General features: G+C 40.1%; 1 protein-coding gene across 2 annotated transcripts in view; it reads left to right on the top strand.

The window, feature by feature from the left end:
* Positions 1–3,050: 3,050 nt before the first annotated feature.
* LOC139386450 (zinc finger CCHC domain-containing protein 14-like) overlaps positions 3,051–15,794 on the top strand; it is a 42,399-nt gene continuing 29,655 nt past the window's right edge. For both annotated transcript variants that reach the window (XM_071132136.1, XM_071132052.1), the window contains exons 1-2: positions 3,051–4,434; positions 12,534–12,660. In XM_071132136.1, the coding sequence (XP_070988237.1) occupies positions 3,793–4,434; positions 12,534–12,660 (769 nt within the window). In that variant the 5' untranslated portion in view covers positions 3,051–3,792. The remainder of the gene's footprint in view (positions 4,435–12,533; positions 12,661–15,794) is intronic.

The raw sequence follows: 15,794 nt of genomic DNA, 5'->3' as shown, positions 1-15,794 counted from the left end.
TAATTTGTGCCCTAATGTAAGAAATAATACATAAAAAAAACGAATAACTGCATAGTTTTCTAAGGATCTGAAGCGAGGTGAACTTCTCTGTCAGTGCCATCTTACAATACATCACGCAAAGCAGCCACAACTGTCAGTAACAGTGTCCATGATTGAGTCTTTGAATGAAGAGATTGAGATAAAACTGTCCAGTTTCAGTGTTTGTTGCAGCTCGTTCCAGTCGCTAGCTGCAGCGGACTGAAAAGACGAGCGACCCAAGGATGTGTGTGCTTTGGGGACCTTTAACAGAATGTGACTGGCAGAACGGGTGTTGTATGTGGCAGATGAGGGCTGCAGTAGATATCTCAGATAGGTAGGAGTGAGGGCTAAAAGGGTTTTATAAATAAGTATCAACCAGTGGGTCTTGCGACGGGTATACAGAGATTACCAGTTTACAGAGGAATATAGAGTGAGTGAGAGAGAGAGAGCTTCCTACTGCCTGAGCTATGTTGTTGATGTAAATTGAGAAGAGTGTAGGGCCTAGAATCGAGCCTTGGGGTACACCCTTGGTGACATGCATTGGCTGACAAAGCAGATGTTCAGATGTTCTGAGGTAGTTAGCAAACCAGGCCAAAGACCCCTCAGAGACACCACTACTCCTTAGCCGGTCCACAAGAATAGAATGGTCTACTATATAAAAAGCTTTGGCCAAGTCAATAAAAATAGCAGTACAACATTGCTTAGAATCAAGGGCAATGGTGACATCATTGAGGACCTTTAAGGTTTCAGTGACACATCCATAACCTGAGTGGAAACCAGATTGCATACCAGAGAGGATACTATAGACATCAAGAAAGCCAGTCAGTTGATTATTGACAAGTGTTTCCAACACTTTTGATAAACAGGGCAAAATAGAAATAGGGCTATAACGGTTAGAGATCAGCTTGATCTCCCCCTTTAAATAAAGGACGAAACGTGGCTGCCTTCCAAGCAATGGGAACCTCCCCAGAGAGGAGAGACAGGTTTAAAAGGTCAGAGATGGGCTTGGCGATTATAGGGGCAGCAACCTTAAAGAACAAAGGGTCTAAAACATCTGAACCAGATGTTTTTTTGGGGTCAAGTTTAAGGAGCTCTTTTAGCACCTCGGACTCAGTGACCGCCTGCAGGGAGAAACTTTATAGTGTGGCAGGTGAAAAAGAGGGAGGATCATCAGGGCTAGTCGCATTAGAAGGGGTGGGAGAAGAGGAAATGTTGGACGGGCAAGGAGGCAAACAAATAAATCTAGATCTGTGAATGTTTCTGACCTAAGTGAATTTGTGTTGGGATTTGGATGCTAACAGGGATGGCAGCAGAACAGAATCAGCATGATCGATCAGGGGAAATTGGCTATGCTGCTCTATCTGCTGAACCGAGTGCACTGACATGTGACCTCTGGTAATGTTAACACAGTCACAATTTACACTTCCCACATGTCATCACAGTTATATCATCAGTTAGGCAAACCTCATACTTTTTAGGCCTTCTTTTGTACTTCATCCATAGTTTTATTCAATGTGATATTCAGTCTGATCCAGAGGGGTTGGGTTAAATCCGGAAGACACATTTCGGTTGAATGCATTCAGTTGAGCATCTGACTCAGTATCTCCTTTCCCTTCCCAGTTCATTAACTTTAATATGCAGTGCTTTCATATGATAACATTTGGAATTTGGCATATAATGGAGTTGGAATATCTTTGTGCACTGTGCTCAGCATTTTGAAAATGCTATATTTGAGAATAGATTTTTATTAGCGTGTGTGTGCTGACCCATCAGGTTTTTGGTACTGTAGTGCAAAAAAAGCTTTAACTAATGGTGACATCTACTGTTTTTTTATGGAAAGTGCAAGGCCATATTTTATCGGGGGAAAAGGCCCCACAACAAGCTCAGAAAACTTGAAAATCTCATTAGGTGAAATTCAAGATTACCATATGCAAATAGCCCTTAATGTTTATGATTACCAGTTGTATGAGGTCAAGGAAGGAAATGCCATTAGATAATACTCAAACATCAAACAAGTGCATATTTATCCATATATGAATGCAGAGATTCGAAATATGTGTGCATAATATATTTCTAAAGACGTAGAAGGGTAAGCCTACTTTTTTAGGCCATAGTCCGAACAAGCTACTGTACAGCTCAACTGTATATAAAGGCCATGTTCATGGACCAAACGTACACAGACAGAGTGACGCAATGAAAATGGCAATTCCAGAAATTCACAAACTTCACTCTTCTGCTGCTCCTCTTACACTAATATCAGTTTGAAAAGACATTTGAAGACAAATTATGACATATGTGTCTGTCTTAAAAACAATCAACTTCTTCAACTCATACACTTTAGAGATTGACTTGCGCTTTACAAAGTACATTCTCGTTTACCAAATCGGAGACGTAAATATTATGAGCGCATGTGAAAAAGATGTGTAGGCTAGTGCAGATACTTTTCTGACCAATCACACCAGCAGCTGGGGTTACTGACAAGCTGTAGTACACCCAATCGAAGTGTATGTTTTTAGCTGATGGGTTTAGCTGGCAGTTTGGAATAATGTCACGTTCAAAACAACTGGGAAATCGAATAAAAAACGAGCTTCGACTGGGAAAATATTTTGAACGGTCATCCAATTCGGAATTGCAAGCCGGAAACTCTGGCATCTTGTTAGATCTCAGACTTTACTACCTGAAGATGACTTACATCATGATTTGACCTCGTTTTCCCCTAAATTCATACTTCATTACTTGAATTGCATTTCAAAACAGCTACGGGGTCTTTATAAAAAGGATAGGTCTAAACATTTGTTTTGTTCAAAACCACTGGGAACTCAGAACTCGAAAATCTCCGACTTCAGTGCGTTCAAGAGAACTGGGAAATCTCCAACTGGGAAAAAAGTTTTGAACGGTCATCCAACTCGGAATTCGCTGTCGGAAACTCTGGCATATTTCTAGAGCTCCGGCTTTCCGACCTGAAGATATCTGACGTCATGATTTGACCTCGTTTTTTCCGAGTTCCCAGTTGTTTTGAAAGCACCAATTGTTGTTATTCGTCTGGAACAAATCTGAACGCGTTCCTGGTTAAGTTTACGACCAATAGGATTTAACTGAATCGTTTGCGTTTAAACTTTAACCCCTAGGTTACTGGCTATAGTTTATAGGCTACATGCAGTTTATGGTCTTCTTTATTGGCAGACACTCAGAATTTCAAAGAATACCGTGCGGATTCCCATCGAAAATGATTTTCTTACACTGGAAGTAAATTATCTATGTGTGTAATACTCATATGGTGTTTTTGTTATTTAAATCTACTTCATGTAGTACTTGTTCCATAATCGACTGACGTGGGGACCTCGGAGGGCTGGTCGAGAAAGCCTGGATGACTGGATACTACGCTGAGCCTCGCAGTACAGTAATCCTACTCATGCTTTTGTTTATAGACTTTCAAGTGATTATCGCATTGGTTACATATTTCAACAATGTCGCAACTGGCCTGTAAACAAAGAAAGACGACGTGCTGTAATTTATTTTCCCGAAAACTCATGGTCGTGGATAGTCTACATTGAATACGATTATTGTCAACCAAATAACCAGCGTCATTGACCCAGGTGGACGTTTACTAACTGTTCAGGCAGGTTTCTGCACGCTCTCTGTTTAAAGGTTAGGCTACTTGTACCGTAAATGGAGGTTTGTCTTGACTAATTTTTGTATTGCCATTTTATTATTGTTAGGCCTAATCGCAATCAACAAAATAATCCATGTTTAAACGTGTGAGTCGATTTTAAAATGGTTGAAAATCGATGCTCCGTTCAAAGGGAAGGGGTCTACCGCTGGTTTTCGATATTGAACTCGGCCCAGAGAGCTGAGTTCATTTGTGGGCTTTTGGACCTCTGTGTTCCCATCGAACTACGCTTCCTCGGGTCGTGCTTGGAAGATTTAGCCCGCAAGGACTATCACTCCCTCAGGGATGCCGAGATCAAAGCCAACAACCCCGCTGACCTCTCGAACCTTACCAACATCACGGACGAGGTCGTGAGGAGCAAGCTGCTTATCTCCCTTGCACTTCTCAGCTCCGACAATCGAGAGGCTGCGAGTGTTCTCTTCCGAACGCTCACGCACATCGACAGCATCATAAACAACTACGGCCTGCAGCTCAACGATGGACAAACGGATGAGCAGTTCCTTCTCCTCTTCACCATGGCATCCAATCACCCGGCATTCAGCTTTCATCAGAAGCAGGTGCTAAGACAGGAGCTGACCCAGATCCAGGAGATCCTGCAGGTCACCTGTGGAGAGCAGCAGCCCGGGACTGGTGGCTGCGACGGGACTGGAGCGCTGGACACCCTGTCTCCCGCCACTAACATCCCAACCTACATCACTGCGCCCACCCTCGACTCCTGTCAGGTCGGGTGTCCATGTTCTCATAAGGTAGGTAATATATTGTCCTCCCTGTTGTCACTTGATGGCCAGATATATGAATGGTATTGTGTCACTTACAAGTTTGAGCAACCATCCAAAACACAAAGTTCTAGGATAGCCTACACTTGTAGAAAATAGGTGCTATCTAGATCTTAAAAGGGTTCCCATATGAGAACCCTTTGAAGAACCCTTGTTGGTTCCAGGTAGAACCCCTTTGGTACCAAGTAGAACCGTTTTGGGTTCCATGTAGACCCCAACATGGATCCCAAAATGGTTCTACCTGGAACCAAACATATTTTTTACTTGGAACCAAAAGGCATTCCCCCATGGGGACAGCCGAAGAACCCTTTTGGAACCCTTTTTTCTAAGAGTGTACCTAACAAGCCAAAAAGTTAGTGAGTGTCAGTGCTAGGAGGCTAACCAGAATCATTCAACAGCTCCCTACACTGTTCTGGTTCTGGGAGTGATGCATCTTGTGGTACAGGCAGCTATTGTACCCTCTTTTGGATGAAATGATCAAACAAGGGGAAATTTTTTTGTACATACACTGTTGGCCTACATTATTTATAACTGATTGAGAATAGATTGTTGTTACACTGTAATTACGCTAATACGCCTACACCTTTTACTTGTGTGGGTTTTTCCAAAAGTAGGAAGAGAATGATAACATTCTAGCCCTTCCCCCATTTCTAGGTCATGTTGAGACATACTAGGGCAACTCTACGATAACAGAAATGATGCCGAGACTCAGATAGTTGACTTTAAAATGTGTGTCAAACAAAAACCACTGATTGCAAAGTTAAACAAACCATATAACTTAATGCACAAGGACGACTTAATAATTTCCACAGTAAATTTGACAAAAACACATTTACAATTTTTTTTGTCATTTAGCAGACACTCTTTTCCAGAGCAACTTACAGGAGCAATTTCTTCACCTAGTCAGCTCGGTGAATCGAACCAGCTACCTTTCAGTTACTGGCCCAACACTCTTAACCACAAGGCTACCTGCAGAACAGTGCAGATGCAAAGTTTGGTAACACAATGACTGCACAAACAGCACAAAACGACATTCTGTTATCAAAATGTGCATCTGCGTTGTTCTTCAAGTGTGTTTTTGTTAAGTCTTCATGGACACTTTTTGAAGTGGTCCTGGTGCATAATAGTTGTTTAACTTTGCAATTATTGGTTTTGGTTTGACATACATTTCGACGTGAACTATCTGAGTCTGAGCGTCATTCTGTTATCATGGAATTTCCCACTACTAACAAATGTGACCTAAAAGGAATTAATTGAACTAAACAAACATGCTTTTTTCTGGTCCCCCCAGGGGCATATCTGTCTGTTGTCCTCAACCATTGGTGTCCTGAACATTCACTCATACACTCTGTACATTCAGCATGACTTTTTACCTCTTTGGACAACCAGATGTTAACACAGCAATGTGGGATTATGAAACCTTGTTAACAAAATATACAGCTTTCTTTGCTTTTAGGATTGTGACATTTATTGCAAAAAGTTATAAATGATATTATGCCATTTTAAGGGTCTTTTGTCATGCATCAGGAATATTATTGTTGATAAAATAAACACCTCAAGAAACATCTGGAAATGTCATTACCCTTCTATTTACAATATTACAGTGTGTGTTTTGTGTGTGTGTATATGTATGTGTGTTTGTTTGAGAGAGAAAGAATGAAGAACACATAAAAGGCTAAATGTAATGCTTCAAAAGAAAAGTTAACCTTACTACTTCAATTGGATTTGAATACATTGGCACACAGACACAGGTTAACTTTTTTCTATTCTTAAACAAAGGCAGGATCATTACAAGTGCCTGTTTGTCAATGTGTTGAATCAGAGACACCCAGCAAACACACAGGGCTGTTCAAACATGTGTTTGAGGGGAAAGTACCCTGGCAGCTCAAAGGAAGGCGCTTGGTTGTATTTAGTGTTTTGTTGGTCTTGGCCTCCATTAAGTGCAGGTCAGCACATTTCTCAATGCTGAAATCAATCCTGTGTGAGAGAGACTCAACCCTCCAGTGAATCACCAGGAAGCTCTAGTCTCACTGCTGCTCTCTCTGACTGTTTGGAGAAGCCTTTACGTTAACCCTAACCCCGACCAGACATGAAACATAGCTAAACCACACACACTTCTTAGTGGTGTTTCATCTGCCATGACCTGTGCTACTGCCATGTCCATTTCGGTTCTAAATCTAGCCCAGGCAGCTAGCATCTCTCCTAGCAGCAGGACCTTCCCTTTCCCCTGAGAAAAAGAGCAGATTTGGCAGGAATGGATGCGGATGTGGCAGTAGCACACTGTAAAGAACGCTTAATTGGTTTCAGAGCTCGTCTGTGTGTTGCTGTTGCTGCTTGGTTCAGCACGTGTGCTGTTTTACCTCTGCTCTTATACACATCAGCCTCACCACTTACAGGGCTTCAAAGAGGAAAGATGCAAAATACATACAAAATATTTGGCTGGAATGAAGATATTTGAACTGCACAACCTTAGCTAAGACATTTTTAAAACGTCTCTCCTTTCCAGGAAACTAGTTAGTTATATGTAAAGCCCTGTGTTTTGGTTTATCATGTCACATGACGTAGATTTGATCATTTGACAGAAATTAGAATTGAAACAAAAATGAAAGCAATTATCTGAGGATGGTGCTGGACCATCTGAAAGAAAAAGAAAATAAGACAGTATGTTGAAAAACCTTTAATAAAAATCCAGGTCATGTGACATGATTAACCAAAATACAGGACCCTAGTTCAGAGTGCAGTGGCTATTACTCTCCCCTAGCTGTCTTGACAGCCTTTCATGATACCTAATCACAGAGCAAGCAGCACAGACACCTGCTCAGTGTGTCACAACAATACACCGTCTATGGCCATAACGTATAAATCAATATAGACTATATGATACTGCAACAGAGCTACAATATTGTGAGAATCAGCTGCCGTATTTGTGGTAACATTTTACTAATGACAGCTTTTCTTCACTTAAAGATGCACTCTCAAACTTTTGTACAATTTCAGTTTCAGTTTTTTTGTACTAAGTCATCCACTTGTGTACTACACAGGGCTCAAAAGTGTGTCCAAAATGTTGCTGTGCGAACAGGACTTTTATTTTGGGAGCAAAAAAAAAAATCCAATAAAAAAGCAATGCCTAAAAATATTTAATTGCAATACTCTTCTCTTCACTGCTCAAATAAGACAGACTGAAACATTGTTTACAAATCATAACCAATCATAATGCTACAAATGTTTAAATGCAGCTAATTCAACCAATCAAACACCAGTCACAACCCTTTTCGCAGAATTCTTCCCCCAGAACTGTGCCACCCTTTTCTGTCAGCTAATTAATGGCATTAGCTAGCAAGATAGCTAGCAAGAACAACGCGTGGAATTTTACCTTTATTTAACTAGGCGAGTCAGTTAAGAACAATTGAAGCTTTCTTTAACAAATTATGAAATGATCAATCACAACCAGAAGAAGATGATGATGAGGACAATGTAGCAGATGCTGCTACTGGACCACCTCCTCAGAAAAATAAAAATATCTACATGTTTCTAGAGGGGTTGCTGCACAATGTTCTGTGAGCACAATGTTATGTGAGTACTGTAAAACATGTGGAGTAATAGCAGCAGGGAGGACTTAATTGCCACAACCTAAAACACAAGTTTTTGCTAAAATATAACTTTAAGCCAAAAGCACATCAAGTGCCGGGACAAGTACATCGGGGCAGGGGCTGGAGCAACATACCTATGTCTACCAGCCGTATTTGACAGCCAAGCTGGTCAACAGGCAGAGCTAACTGACCTAGAGATGAAATGTATCACCGTTTACCACATTGCCAAAGAGGAGATGGCCTTCACCAAATTCAGACTGATGTTACTCACCCAGAAAAATAGTGGATTTCAAATCAACCCGACATATGGAACAAGGTTTATTGGCACCATCCTTGGGACGTCCCTAAACTCTAACCCTAAAATAAAGTTGTTTTATAAGGTAGATTCTAGATCAAAGAAATTGATTTGTTCATGTGACTGGAGACTGAACATTTATTTCAGTATCCACGTATCAGTTCATAGTCAGCATGTTACATTACTATTATTAGCTACATAGTTAGAAAAAGAAAAAATTATACAATCAGCTGAATGCAGTATATCATAACAGTTTGTGGTTGGACTTTTAAATACAATAAAGGTTATGTTTTAATCACCTGTATAAATATGTTTGTTGTTTCACTTTTGCACACAATCAATGTTCTGTTTTGTATATTACATTTGTTTGTCCAAAACTAATCACCTATGTAAATATGTTTGCAGTTGCACTTTTGAATACAATAATTAAAATATGTTTTTATTCGAATGTCTTGCCAACTCTCTAGTGATGCGTTCTACATCATCAAAGTAACAACAGATGACAATTAAGAACGATAGGACAGTCATTTGCAGTAAAAAATAAAGTAAAACATTTTCTGGTGCTCCTACCTACCAATGAATTTATTTAGAGCCCTGGTACTACGTCGTCTATTTCATGTGATATGTTTCGAATTTTGCAATTTGTATGATATGTTATGAATCCAAGTTGTGCAATATGACACAAGGTAAAAATCTGTCGTTCTGCCCCTGAACAAGGCAGTTAACCCACTGTTCCTAGGCCGTCATTGAAAATAAGAATTTGTTCTTAACTGACTTGCCTAGTTAAATTAAGGTAGAAAATGAGGTAGTCACCTGGAATGCATTTCAATGAACAGGTGTTCCTTGTTAAAAATGTATTTGTGGAATGTCTTTTCTTCTTAATGCGTTTGAGCCAATCAATTGTGTTGTGACAAGGTAGGGGTACAGAATTTTTACTAGGATTAAATGTCAGGAATTGTGGAAAACTGAGTTTAAATGTATTTGGCTAAGGTGTATGTAAACTTCCGACTTCTACTGTAGATTTTCAAGCAGATTTAAGTCAAAACTGAACCCTGTTTGGTAAAATACCAAGTCCGTATTATGGCAAGAACAGCTGAAATAAGCAAAGAGAAACAACAGTCCATCATTACTTCAAGACATGAAGGTCAGTCAATACAGACATTTTCTGTCGAGTTGTGATGATGTGTGGGTGCTTTGCTGGTCACATTGTCTGTGATTTATATAGAATTCAAGACACACTTAACCAACATGGCTACCACAGCATTCAGCAGCGATACGCCATCCCATCTGGTTTGCGCTTAGTGGGACAATCATTTGTTTTTCAATAGGACAATGACCAAAAACACACCTCCAGGCTGTGTAGGGACTATTTGACCATAGAAGAAGAGTGATGGAGTGCTGCATCAGATGACCTGACCTCCACAATCATCCAACCTCAACCCAATTGAGATTGTTAGGGATGAGTTGGACTGCACAGTGAAGGAAAAGCAGCCATCAAGCACTCATATGTGAAGGGTATCAAGCACACATATGTGGGAACTCCTTCAAGACTGTCGGAAAGTTATTCCTCATGTATAAAGTTATTCCTTATTCCTCAGCTGGTTGAGAGAATTCCAAGTGTGTGCAAAGCTGTCATCAAGACAAAGGGTGGCTAGTTTGAAGAATCTAAAATCTAAATTATATTTAGATTTGTTTAACACTTTTTTGGTTACTACATGATTCCATATGTGTTATTTCATAGTTTTGATGTCTTCACTATTATTCTACAATGTAGAAAATAGTAAAAGTAAAGAAAAACCCTTGAATGAGTAGGTGTGTCCAAACATTTTTTACTGGTACTGTAAGTATTCACACCACTGAGTCAATACTTTGTAGAAGCACCTTTGGTGGTGATTACAGCTTTGAGTCTTGGGTGTGTCTGTATACGTTTTACACATCTGGATTTGGGGATTTTCTTCAATTATTCCTTGCAGATTTTCTCAAGCTCTGTTAAGTTAGATGGGGAGTGGCGGTGAACAGCAATCTTCAAGTCTTTCCACTGATTTTCAACAGGATTCAAGTATGGGCTTTGGTTGGGTGACTCAAGGACTTTCACATTCTTGTTCTGAAGTCATTCCAGTGTTGCGTTGGCTGTATGCTTGGGGTTATTGTCCTGTTGGAACGCAAATCTTCACCCTCCCAGTTTAAGGTCGTTTGCACTCTGAAGCATGTTCTCATCAAGGATGTACCTGTAAAGTGCATTCGGAAAGTATTCGCTTGATCCACATTTTGTTATGTATATAAAAAAAAAATCTGCATCTATTTACAAACAATACCCCATAATTACAAAGCAAAAAAAAGGTTTTTATAAATTTTAGCAAATTTATAAAAAATAAAAAACAGAAATGCCTTATTTACATAAGTATTCAGACCCTTTGCTATGAGACATTAAATTGAGCGCAGGTGCATCCTGTTTCGATTGATCATCCCTGAGAACAAGATTGAACTCTTTTGCCTGAATGCCAAGCGTCACGTCTGGAAGAAACCTGGCACCATCCTTACATTGAAGCATGGTGATGGCAGCATCATACTGTGGAGATGTTTTTCAGCGGCAGGGACTGGGAGACAAGTCAGGATCGAGGGAAGATGAACGGAGCAAAGTACAGAGAGATCCTTGATGAAAACCTGCTCCAGAGCACTCAGGACCTCAGACTAGGGAAAAGGTTTACCTTCCAACAGGACATCGACACTAAGCACACAGTCAAGACAATGCAGGAGTGGCTTTGGGACAAGTCTCTGAATTTCCTTGAGTGGCCCAGCCAGCGCCCGGACTTGAACCCGATCGAACATCTCTGGAGAGACCTGAAAATTACTGTGCAGGAACTCTCCCCATCCAACCTGACAGAGCTTGAGAGGATCTGCAGAGAATAATGGGAGAAACTCCCTAAACACAGGTGTGCCAAGCATGTAGCGTCATACCCAACAAGACTCAAGGCTGTAATCGCTGCCAAAGGTGCTTCAAGAAAGTACAGGGTCTAAATCTTTATGTAAATGGAATTTTTAATACATTTGCAAACATTTCTGAAAACCTGTTTTTGCTTTGTCATTATGGGGTATTGTGTGTACATTGATGAGGGGAAAAAACGATTTAATACATTTTTGAAGAAGGGTGTAACGTAACAAAATGTGGAAAAAGTCAAGGGGTCTGAATACTTTCTGAATGCACTGTATTTTGTGATTTGTTAAGCACATTTTTACTCCTGAACTTATTTAGGCTTGCCATAGCAAAGGGGTTGAATACTTACTGACTCAAGACATTCTCTTTTAATATTTTTTATTTATTTCTAAAATGTTCTACAAACAAAATTCCACTTTGATATTATGGGGTATTGTGTGTAGATCAGTGACACACAATCTCAATTGAATACCTTTTAAATTCAGACTGTGACACAACAAAGGGATGTGGAAAAAGTAAAGGGGTGTGAATACTTTCTGAAGGCACTGTATTCCTCATAACAATTCTATCTCTGAGATCTACAGACTGTTCCTTGGAATTCCAGATAATTGTATTTCTGGGGTGCAGAGATAAAGTAGTCGTTTAATAATTATGTTAAACACTATTATTGCACACCGAGTGAGTCCCTGCAACTTATTCTGTGACTTGTTTAGCACATTTTTACTTGCCATAACAAATGTTGAATACTTATTGACTCAAGACATTTCAGCCTTTCTTTTTAAAATTAATTTGAAAACATAAAAAACAAACATAATTCCACTTTGACTGTACGAGGTATTGTGTGTAAGCCAGTGACAAAAAAAAATCTAAATTGAATACATTTTTAATTCAGGCTGTAACACAACAAATGTGGAAAAAGTCAAAAGGTATAAATACTTTCAGAAGGCACTGTATGTGATGACAATGATTTTCTATGTTTTGTTTTGAAAAAATATAGTGTCCTAAGAAAATTACCCCATAGGATGTCATCAGAGGTCATTTTCAAATAAAGTCAGTGATTTCCATAAGACTGTGAGTGTGATCCTGTCTCTTACCTCTGTAAGGCATAATACATGAGGGAGATGATTATATGACAGTGAGTGAGTAGGGCAGTCTGAATGACAGTCAAGGTGCTGAAGGTTTAGTAATCCCTAACCCTCTGACCATGATATTAATCTACTTGACATGACCTTTGGCCTATGTTTCACAGACACTGCACCGAGACGTCGGGGCAGGGCGAGGGAACGAGGGAATTGTCCCAGAATCCATGCCTCACATGCCATCTCTCTCATGCAAGGAGCTGCCAGTCAAGGTGCACGTTGGGAAACCCAGCAAAGGTGAGAAACATAACTTTTCTCTGTCACGCTTATCCACAGAACTCTCTCACACTAATTTACTCTATATACGAATGAGACAAGGACAGGACATTACAGAGACAGTAAGGGTCAAGGTTCACTCCAACAACGTCACACATGGGAATCTGTAGTACTATGGGATTCTTGAGATCACAGGTGTTGTTGCTCATAAAGTACATGTCTTTGGAGGAAGCAGTTCAGTTACAGATGTAGGATCTTAATTTGATCACTCATTTGTTGCTTAGAATTTTCCTGCACAGCTGGAAATGCAAACTTGTAGTGTATTCAAGGTTTAAAAAGTATTCTAAAGTTTGTAGTTTCCACTTTAAAATGCCAGACTTGCTTTGCCCTAATGAAAAATGTATCAACACCTGCAAAAAATATCCATTAACTATAATCCACATAATAATATCCATTTCCTTTGGCTGCAGGATTATTTTCCTTTTGAAGCAAACTGGCTGAAATTAAGATTTTACATCGGTAGTTGTCAGACAGATCATGCTTTGTAGTTGTGTCAGCCACTCACACATGCACCCAGAACAAGAAACCACATGCTGAAATACCGATATCGACCAATCAGGCTCCCTGAGGAATGTGGAGGCATGATTGCCCTATGGCCCTCCCCCAATCAGAAGGAGAGAGAGAAGGTTGCTCATTAATCTAGTTCTCAACCTGAGGGAGTGCTGGCCGTGTGCCATGAAGGGCATCAGTGTTATGTTTTACACACTGCTACGCTGCTCCAGTCTGGAGGGAGCAGCTGCTGCAGGAATCTCCCATCATCCTCTGTTTCACACTTCTGTACATACTACTGAACCGTTCCACTGCTATGTGGAATGATGTTTAAAACTTTTACTCTACTAGAGTGTCACTTAGGTAATGAGGTAGTTGTTTTGAGGGGGTGTAGCAGATTGTTCTTCTTCTCCTTAGTACAATATTTGTAAATATTTGCTGCCATAGGCCTGAATAGACAACTTATTCGCATGTACAGCCAGAAACAAACAAACTCACAAAAGGCCATGCTTGTTTGGATTTGAATGATACTGTTGCTTGGGATTGTTTTCAGGCCACATACACTACAGCTATAAATATTGTATGTTTCTTAGTTGTCTGCAAGTTTTTTTTTTTTTTTATATATATTTTTTCTTGTTGACTAGACCAAAACCCAGATGTTCACTCCAAGTGTGGTCACGTGTTACGTAATTCACAAGCCACATTTTCTCCTCCAGTTTTGGAAAGCTTTACCTGGAGGTAGGAGTGGCTTGGTGGACAATGATGACCTCAGCAATGTCATTTTTCTCTGAAATCCTGACAATAGTAGGAAGTAGATGTTACTACAGTAGAAGAGATCTAAATCTGTTTTAGATTCTCCTTCTTTTATACACTGTGTCTTATCTTGAGGTCCTTCTTTCTATACTATAGGCACCACTTGACTGGTCAATGAATTGTACAGTAACATTTGCAGCGACGTGTTGTTTTAATGTCATATAAGAAAACAATGTTGAACATCCTTTTACTGTCTGTCTATAAGTTCTTCCAAACTCTCTCGCTCTCTAAGACAAATGGTCATCAAAGTGACCCTTCACACCTAGGTATGATACATTGTTACGTCATAGGACTGCAAAAGGACTCTGCTGTCTCCCATCTCACTCTTTTATCCTGCTGGACTCAAGTTGGACCTCTCTCGAGGAGGGAGGTGAACCTCCATCTTCAGTAGGCTGACCACAGGGCCTGGACCTTAGCCTCTAATGACAAGAACTGGTGAATTTAGCTTAGTGAAAGTACATTTTAGGGAATAGTACCTTTAATCCAGTACAGACATTGGTGCGGAAGAGCCCATGCACTAAACAGTCTCAGAAGGAGACAGTCTTTAAAGAGCTAGTGTAGCCTGAACAGTACATTTAAGCTAACCTTCTTCAAGGAAAGAGGGAGAAAATGATTTAGAGCACAGCCTCTGCAACTCAAAGGAAGAGCCAGCAGACAGAGCCAACAGGGACACAACCCAGAGGAGCAGCCCACGAGGGACCTTCCAAACTCAGAGGAAAGGAGCGAGAAACCACCACCAAGGAACCCCTCAACTCAGGACTAAGGACACACCGCCATCTTTCCTTTGTTCACTTCCATGCGGCCTAACCAGAGCCAAGGACAACAGACTTTGTTCACAGACTGAGTATCACATCTTTAATATTCAGATATCTTGAGGTCTCTTTCTTGTCTTTCGTTCTATTTCCTACCTTTTCATGATCCCTCTCATTATGTTTGTAAATATTTTGATTAGCGTTATTGGCTGTTGATTATACAGTCGTGGCCAAAAGTTTTGAGAATGACACAAATATTAATTTCCACAGAGTTTGCTGCTTCAGTGTCTAGATATTTTTGTCAGATGTTACTATGGAATACTGAAGTATAATTACAAGCATTTCATAAGTATCAAAGGCTTTTATTGACAATTACATGTAGTTCAAATCAAAGTTTATTTGTCACGTGCACCGAATACAACAGGTGTAGTAGACCTTACAGTGAAATGCTTACTTACAGGCTCTAACCAATGGTGCAAAATAAAGGTGTGTGTGTGTAGGTAAGTAAAGAAATAAAGCAACAGTAAAAAGACATTTGAAAAAAGCTTAGCAAGGCTATATACCTGTTAGTCAGGCTTATTGAGGTAGTATGTACATGTAGGTATCGTTAAAGTGACTATGTATATATGATGAACAAAGAGTAGCAGAAGTGTAAAAAGAGGGGTTGGCGGGTGGTGGGACTGTAACGATCTTCTTCATCTGAGGAACAGGAAAGATCGGACCAAAACGCAAGTGTCCATGTTAATTTAATATCACTGAACACGAAATACAAAATAACCAAGGGGAACAACGAAAATCGAAACAATCCTGAAAGGTGACACAACACAAAACAGGAAACAACTACCCACAAACACCAGGTGGGAACAGGGTATGGTTCTTAATCAGAGACAACAATTGACAGCTGCCTCTGATTGGGACCCATACCAGGCCCAACACATAGAACTATAAAACACAGAACAAACATAAAATGCCCACCGCAACTCACGCCCTGACCAAACTAAAATAGAGACAAGAAAAAGGAACTAAGGTCAGGACGTGACA

This window comes from Oncorhynchus clarkii, chromosome 1 (assembly GCF_045791955.1).
Source record: "Oncorhynchus clarkii lewisi isolate Uvic-CL-2024 chromosome 1, UVic_Ocla_1.0, whole genome shotgun sequence".
NCBI lineage: Eukaryota > Metazoa > Chordata > Actinopteri > Salmoniformes > Salmonidae > Oncorhynchus > Oncorhynchus clarkii.
Note: the sequence above shows the minus strand (reverse complement) of the source record. Positions and strands in the feature narration are given on the sequence as shown.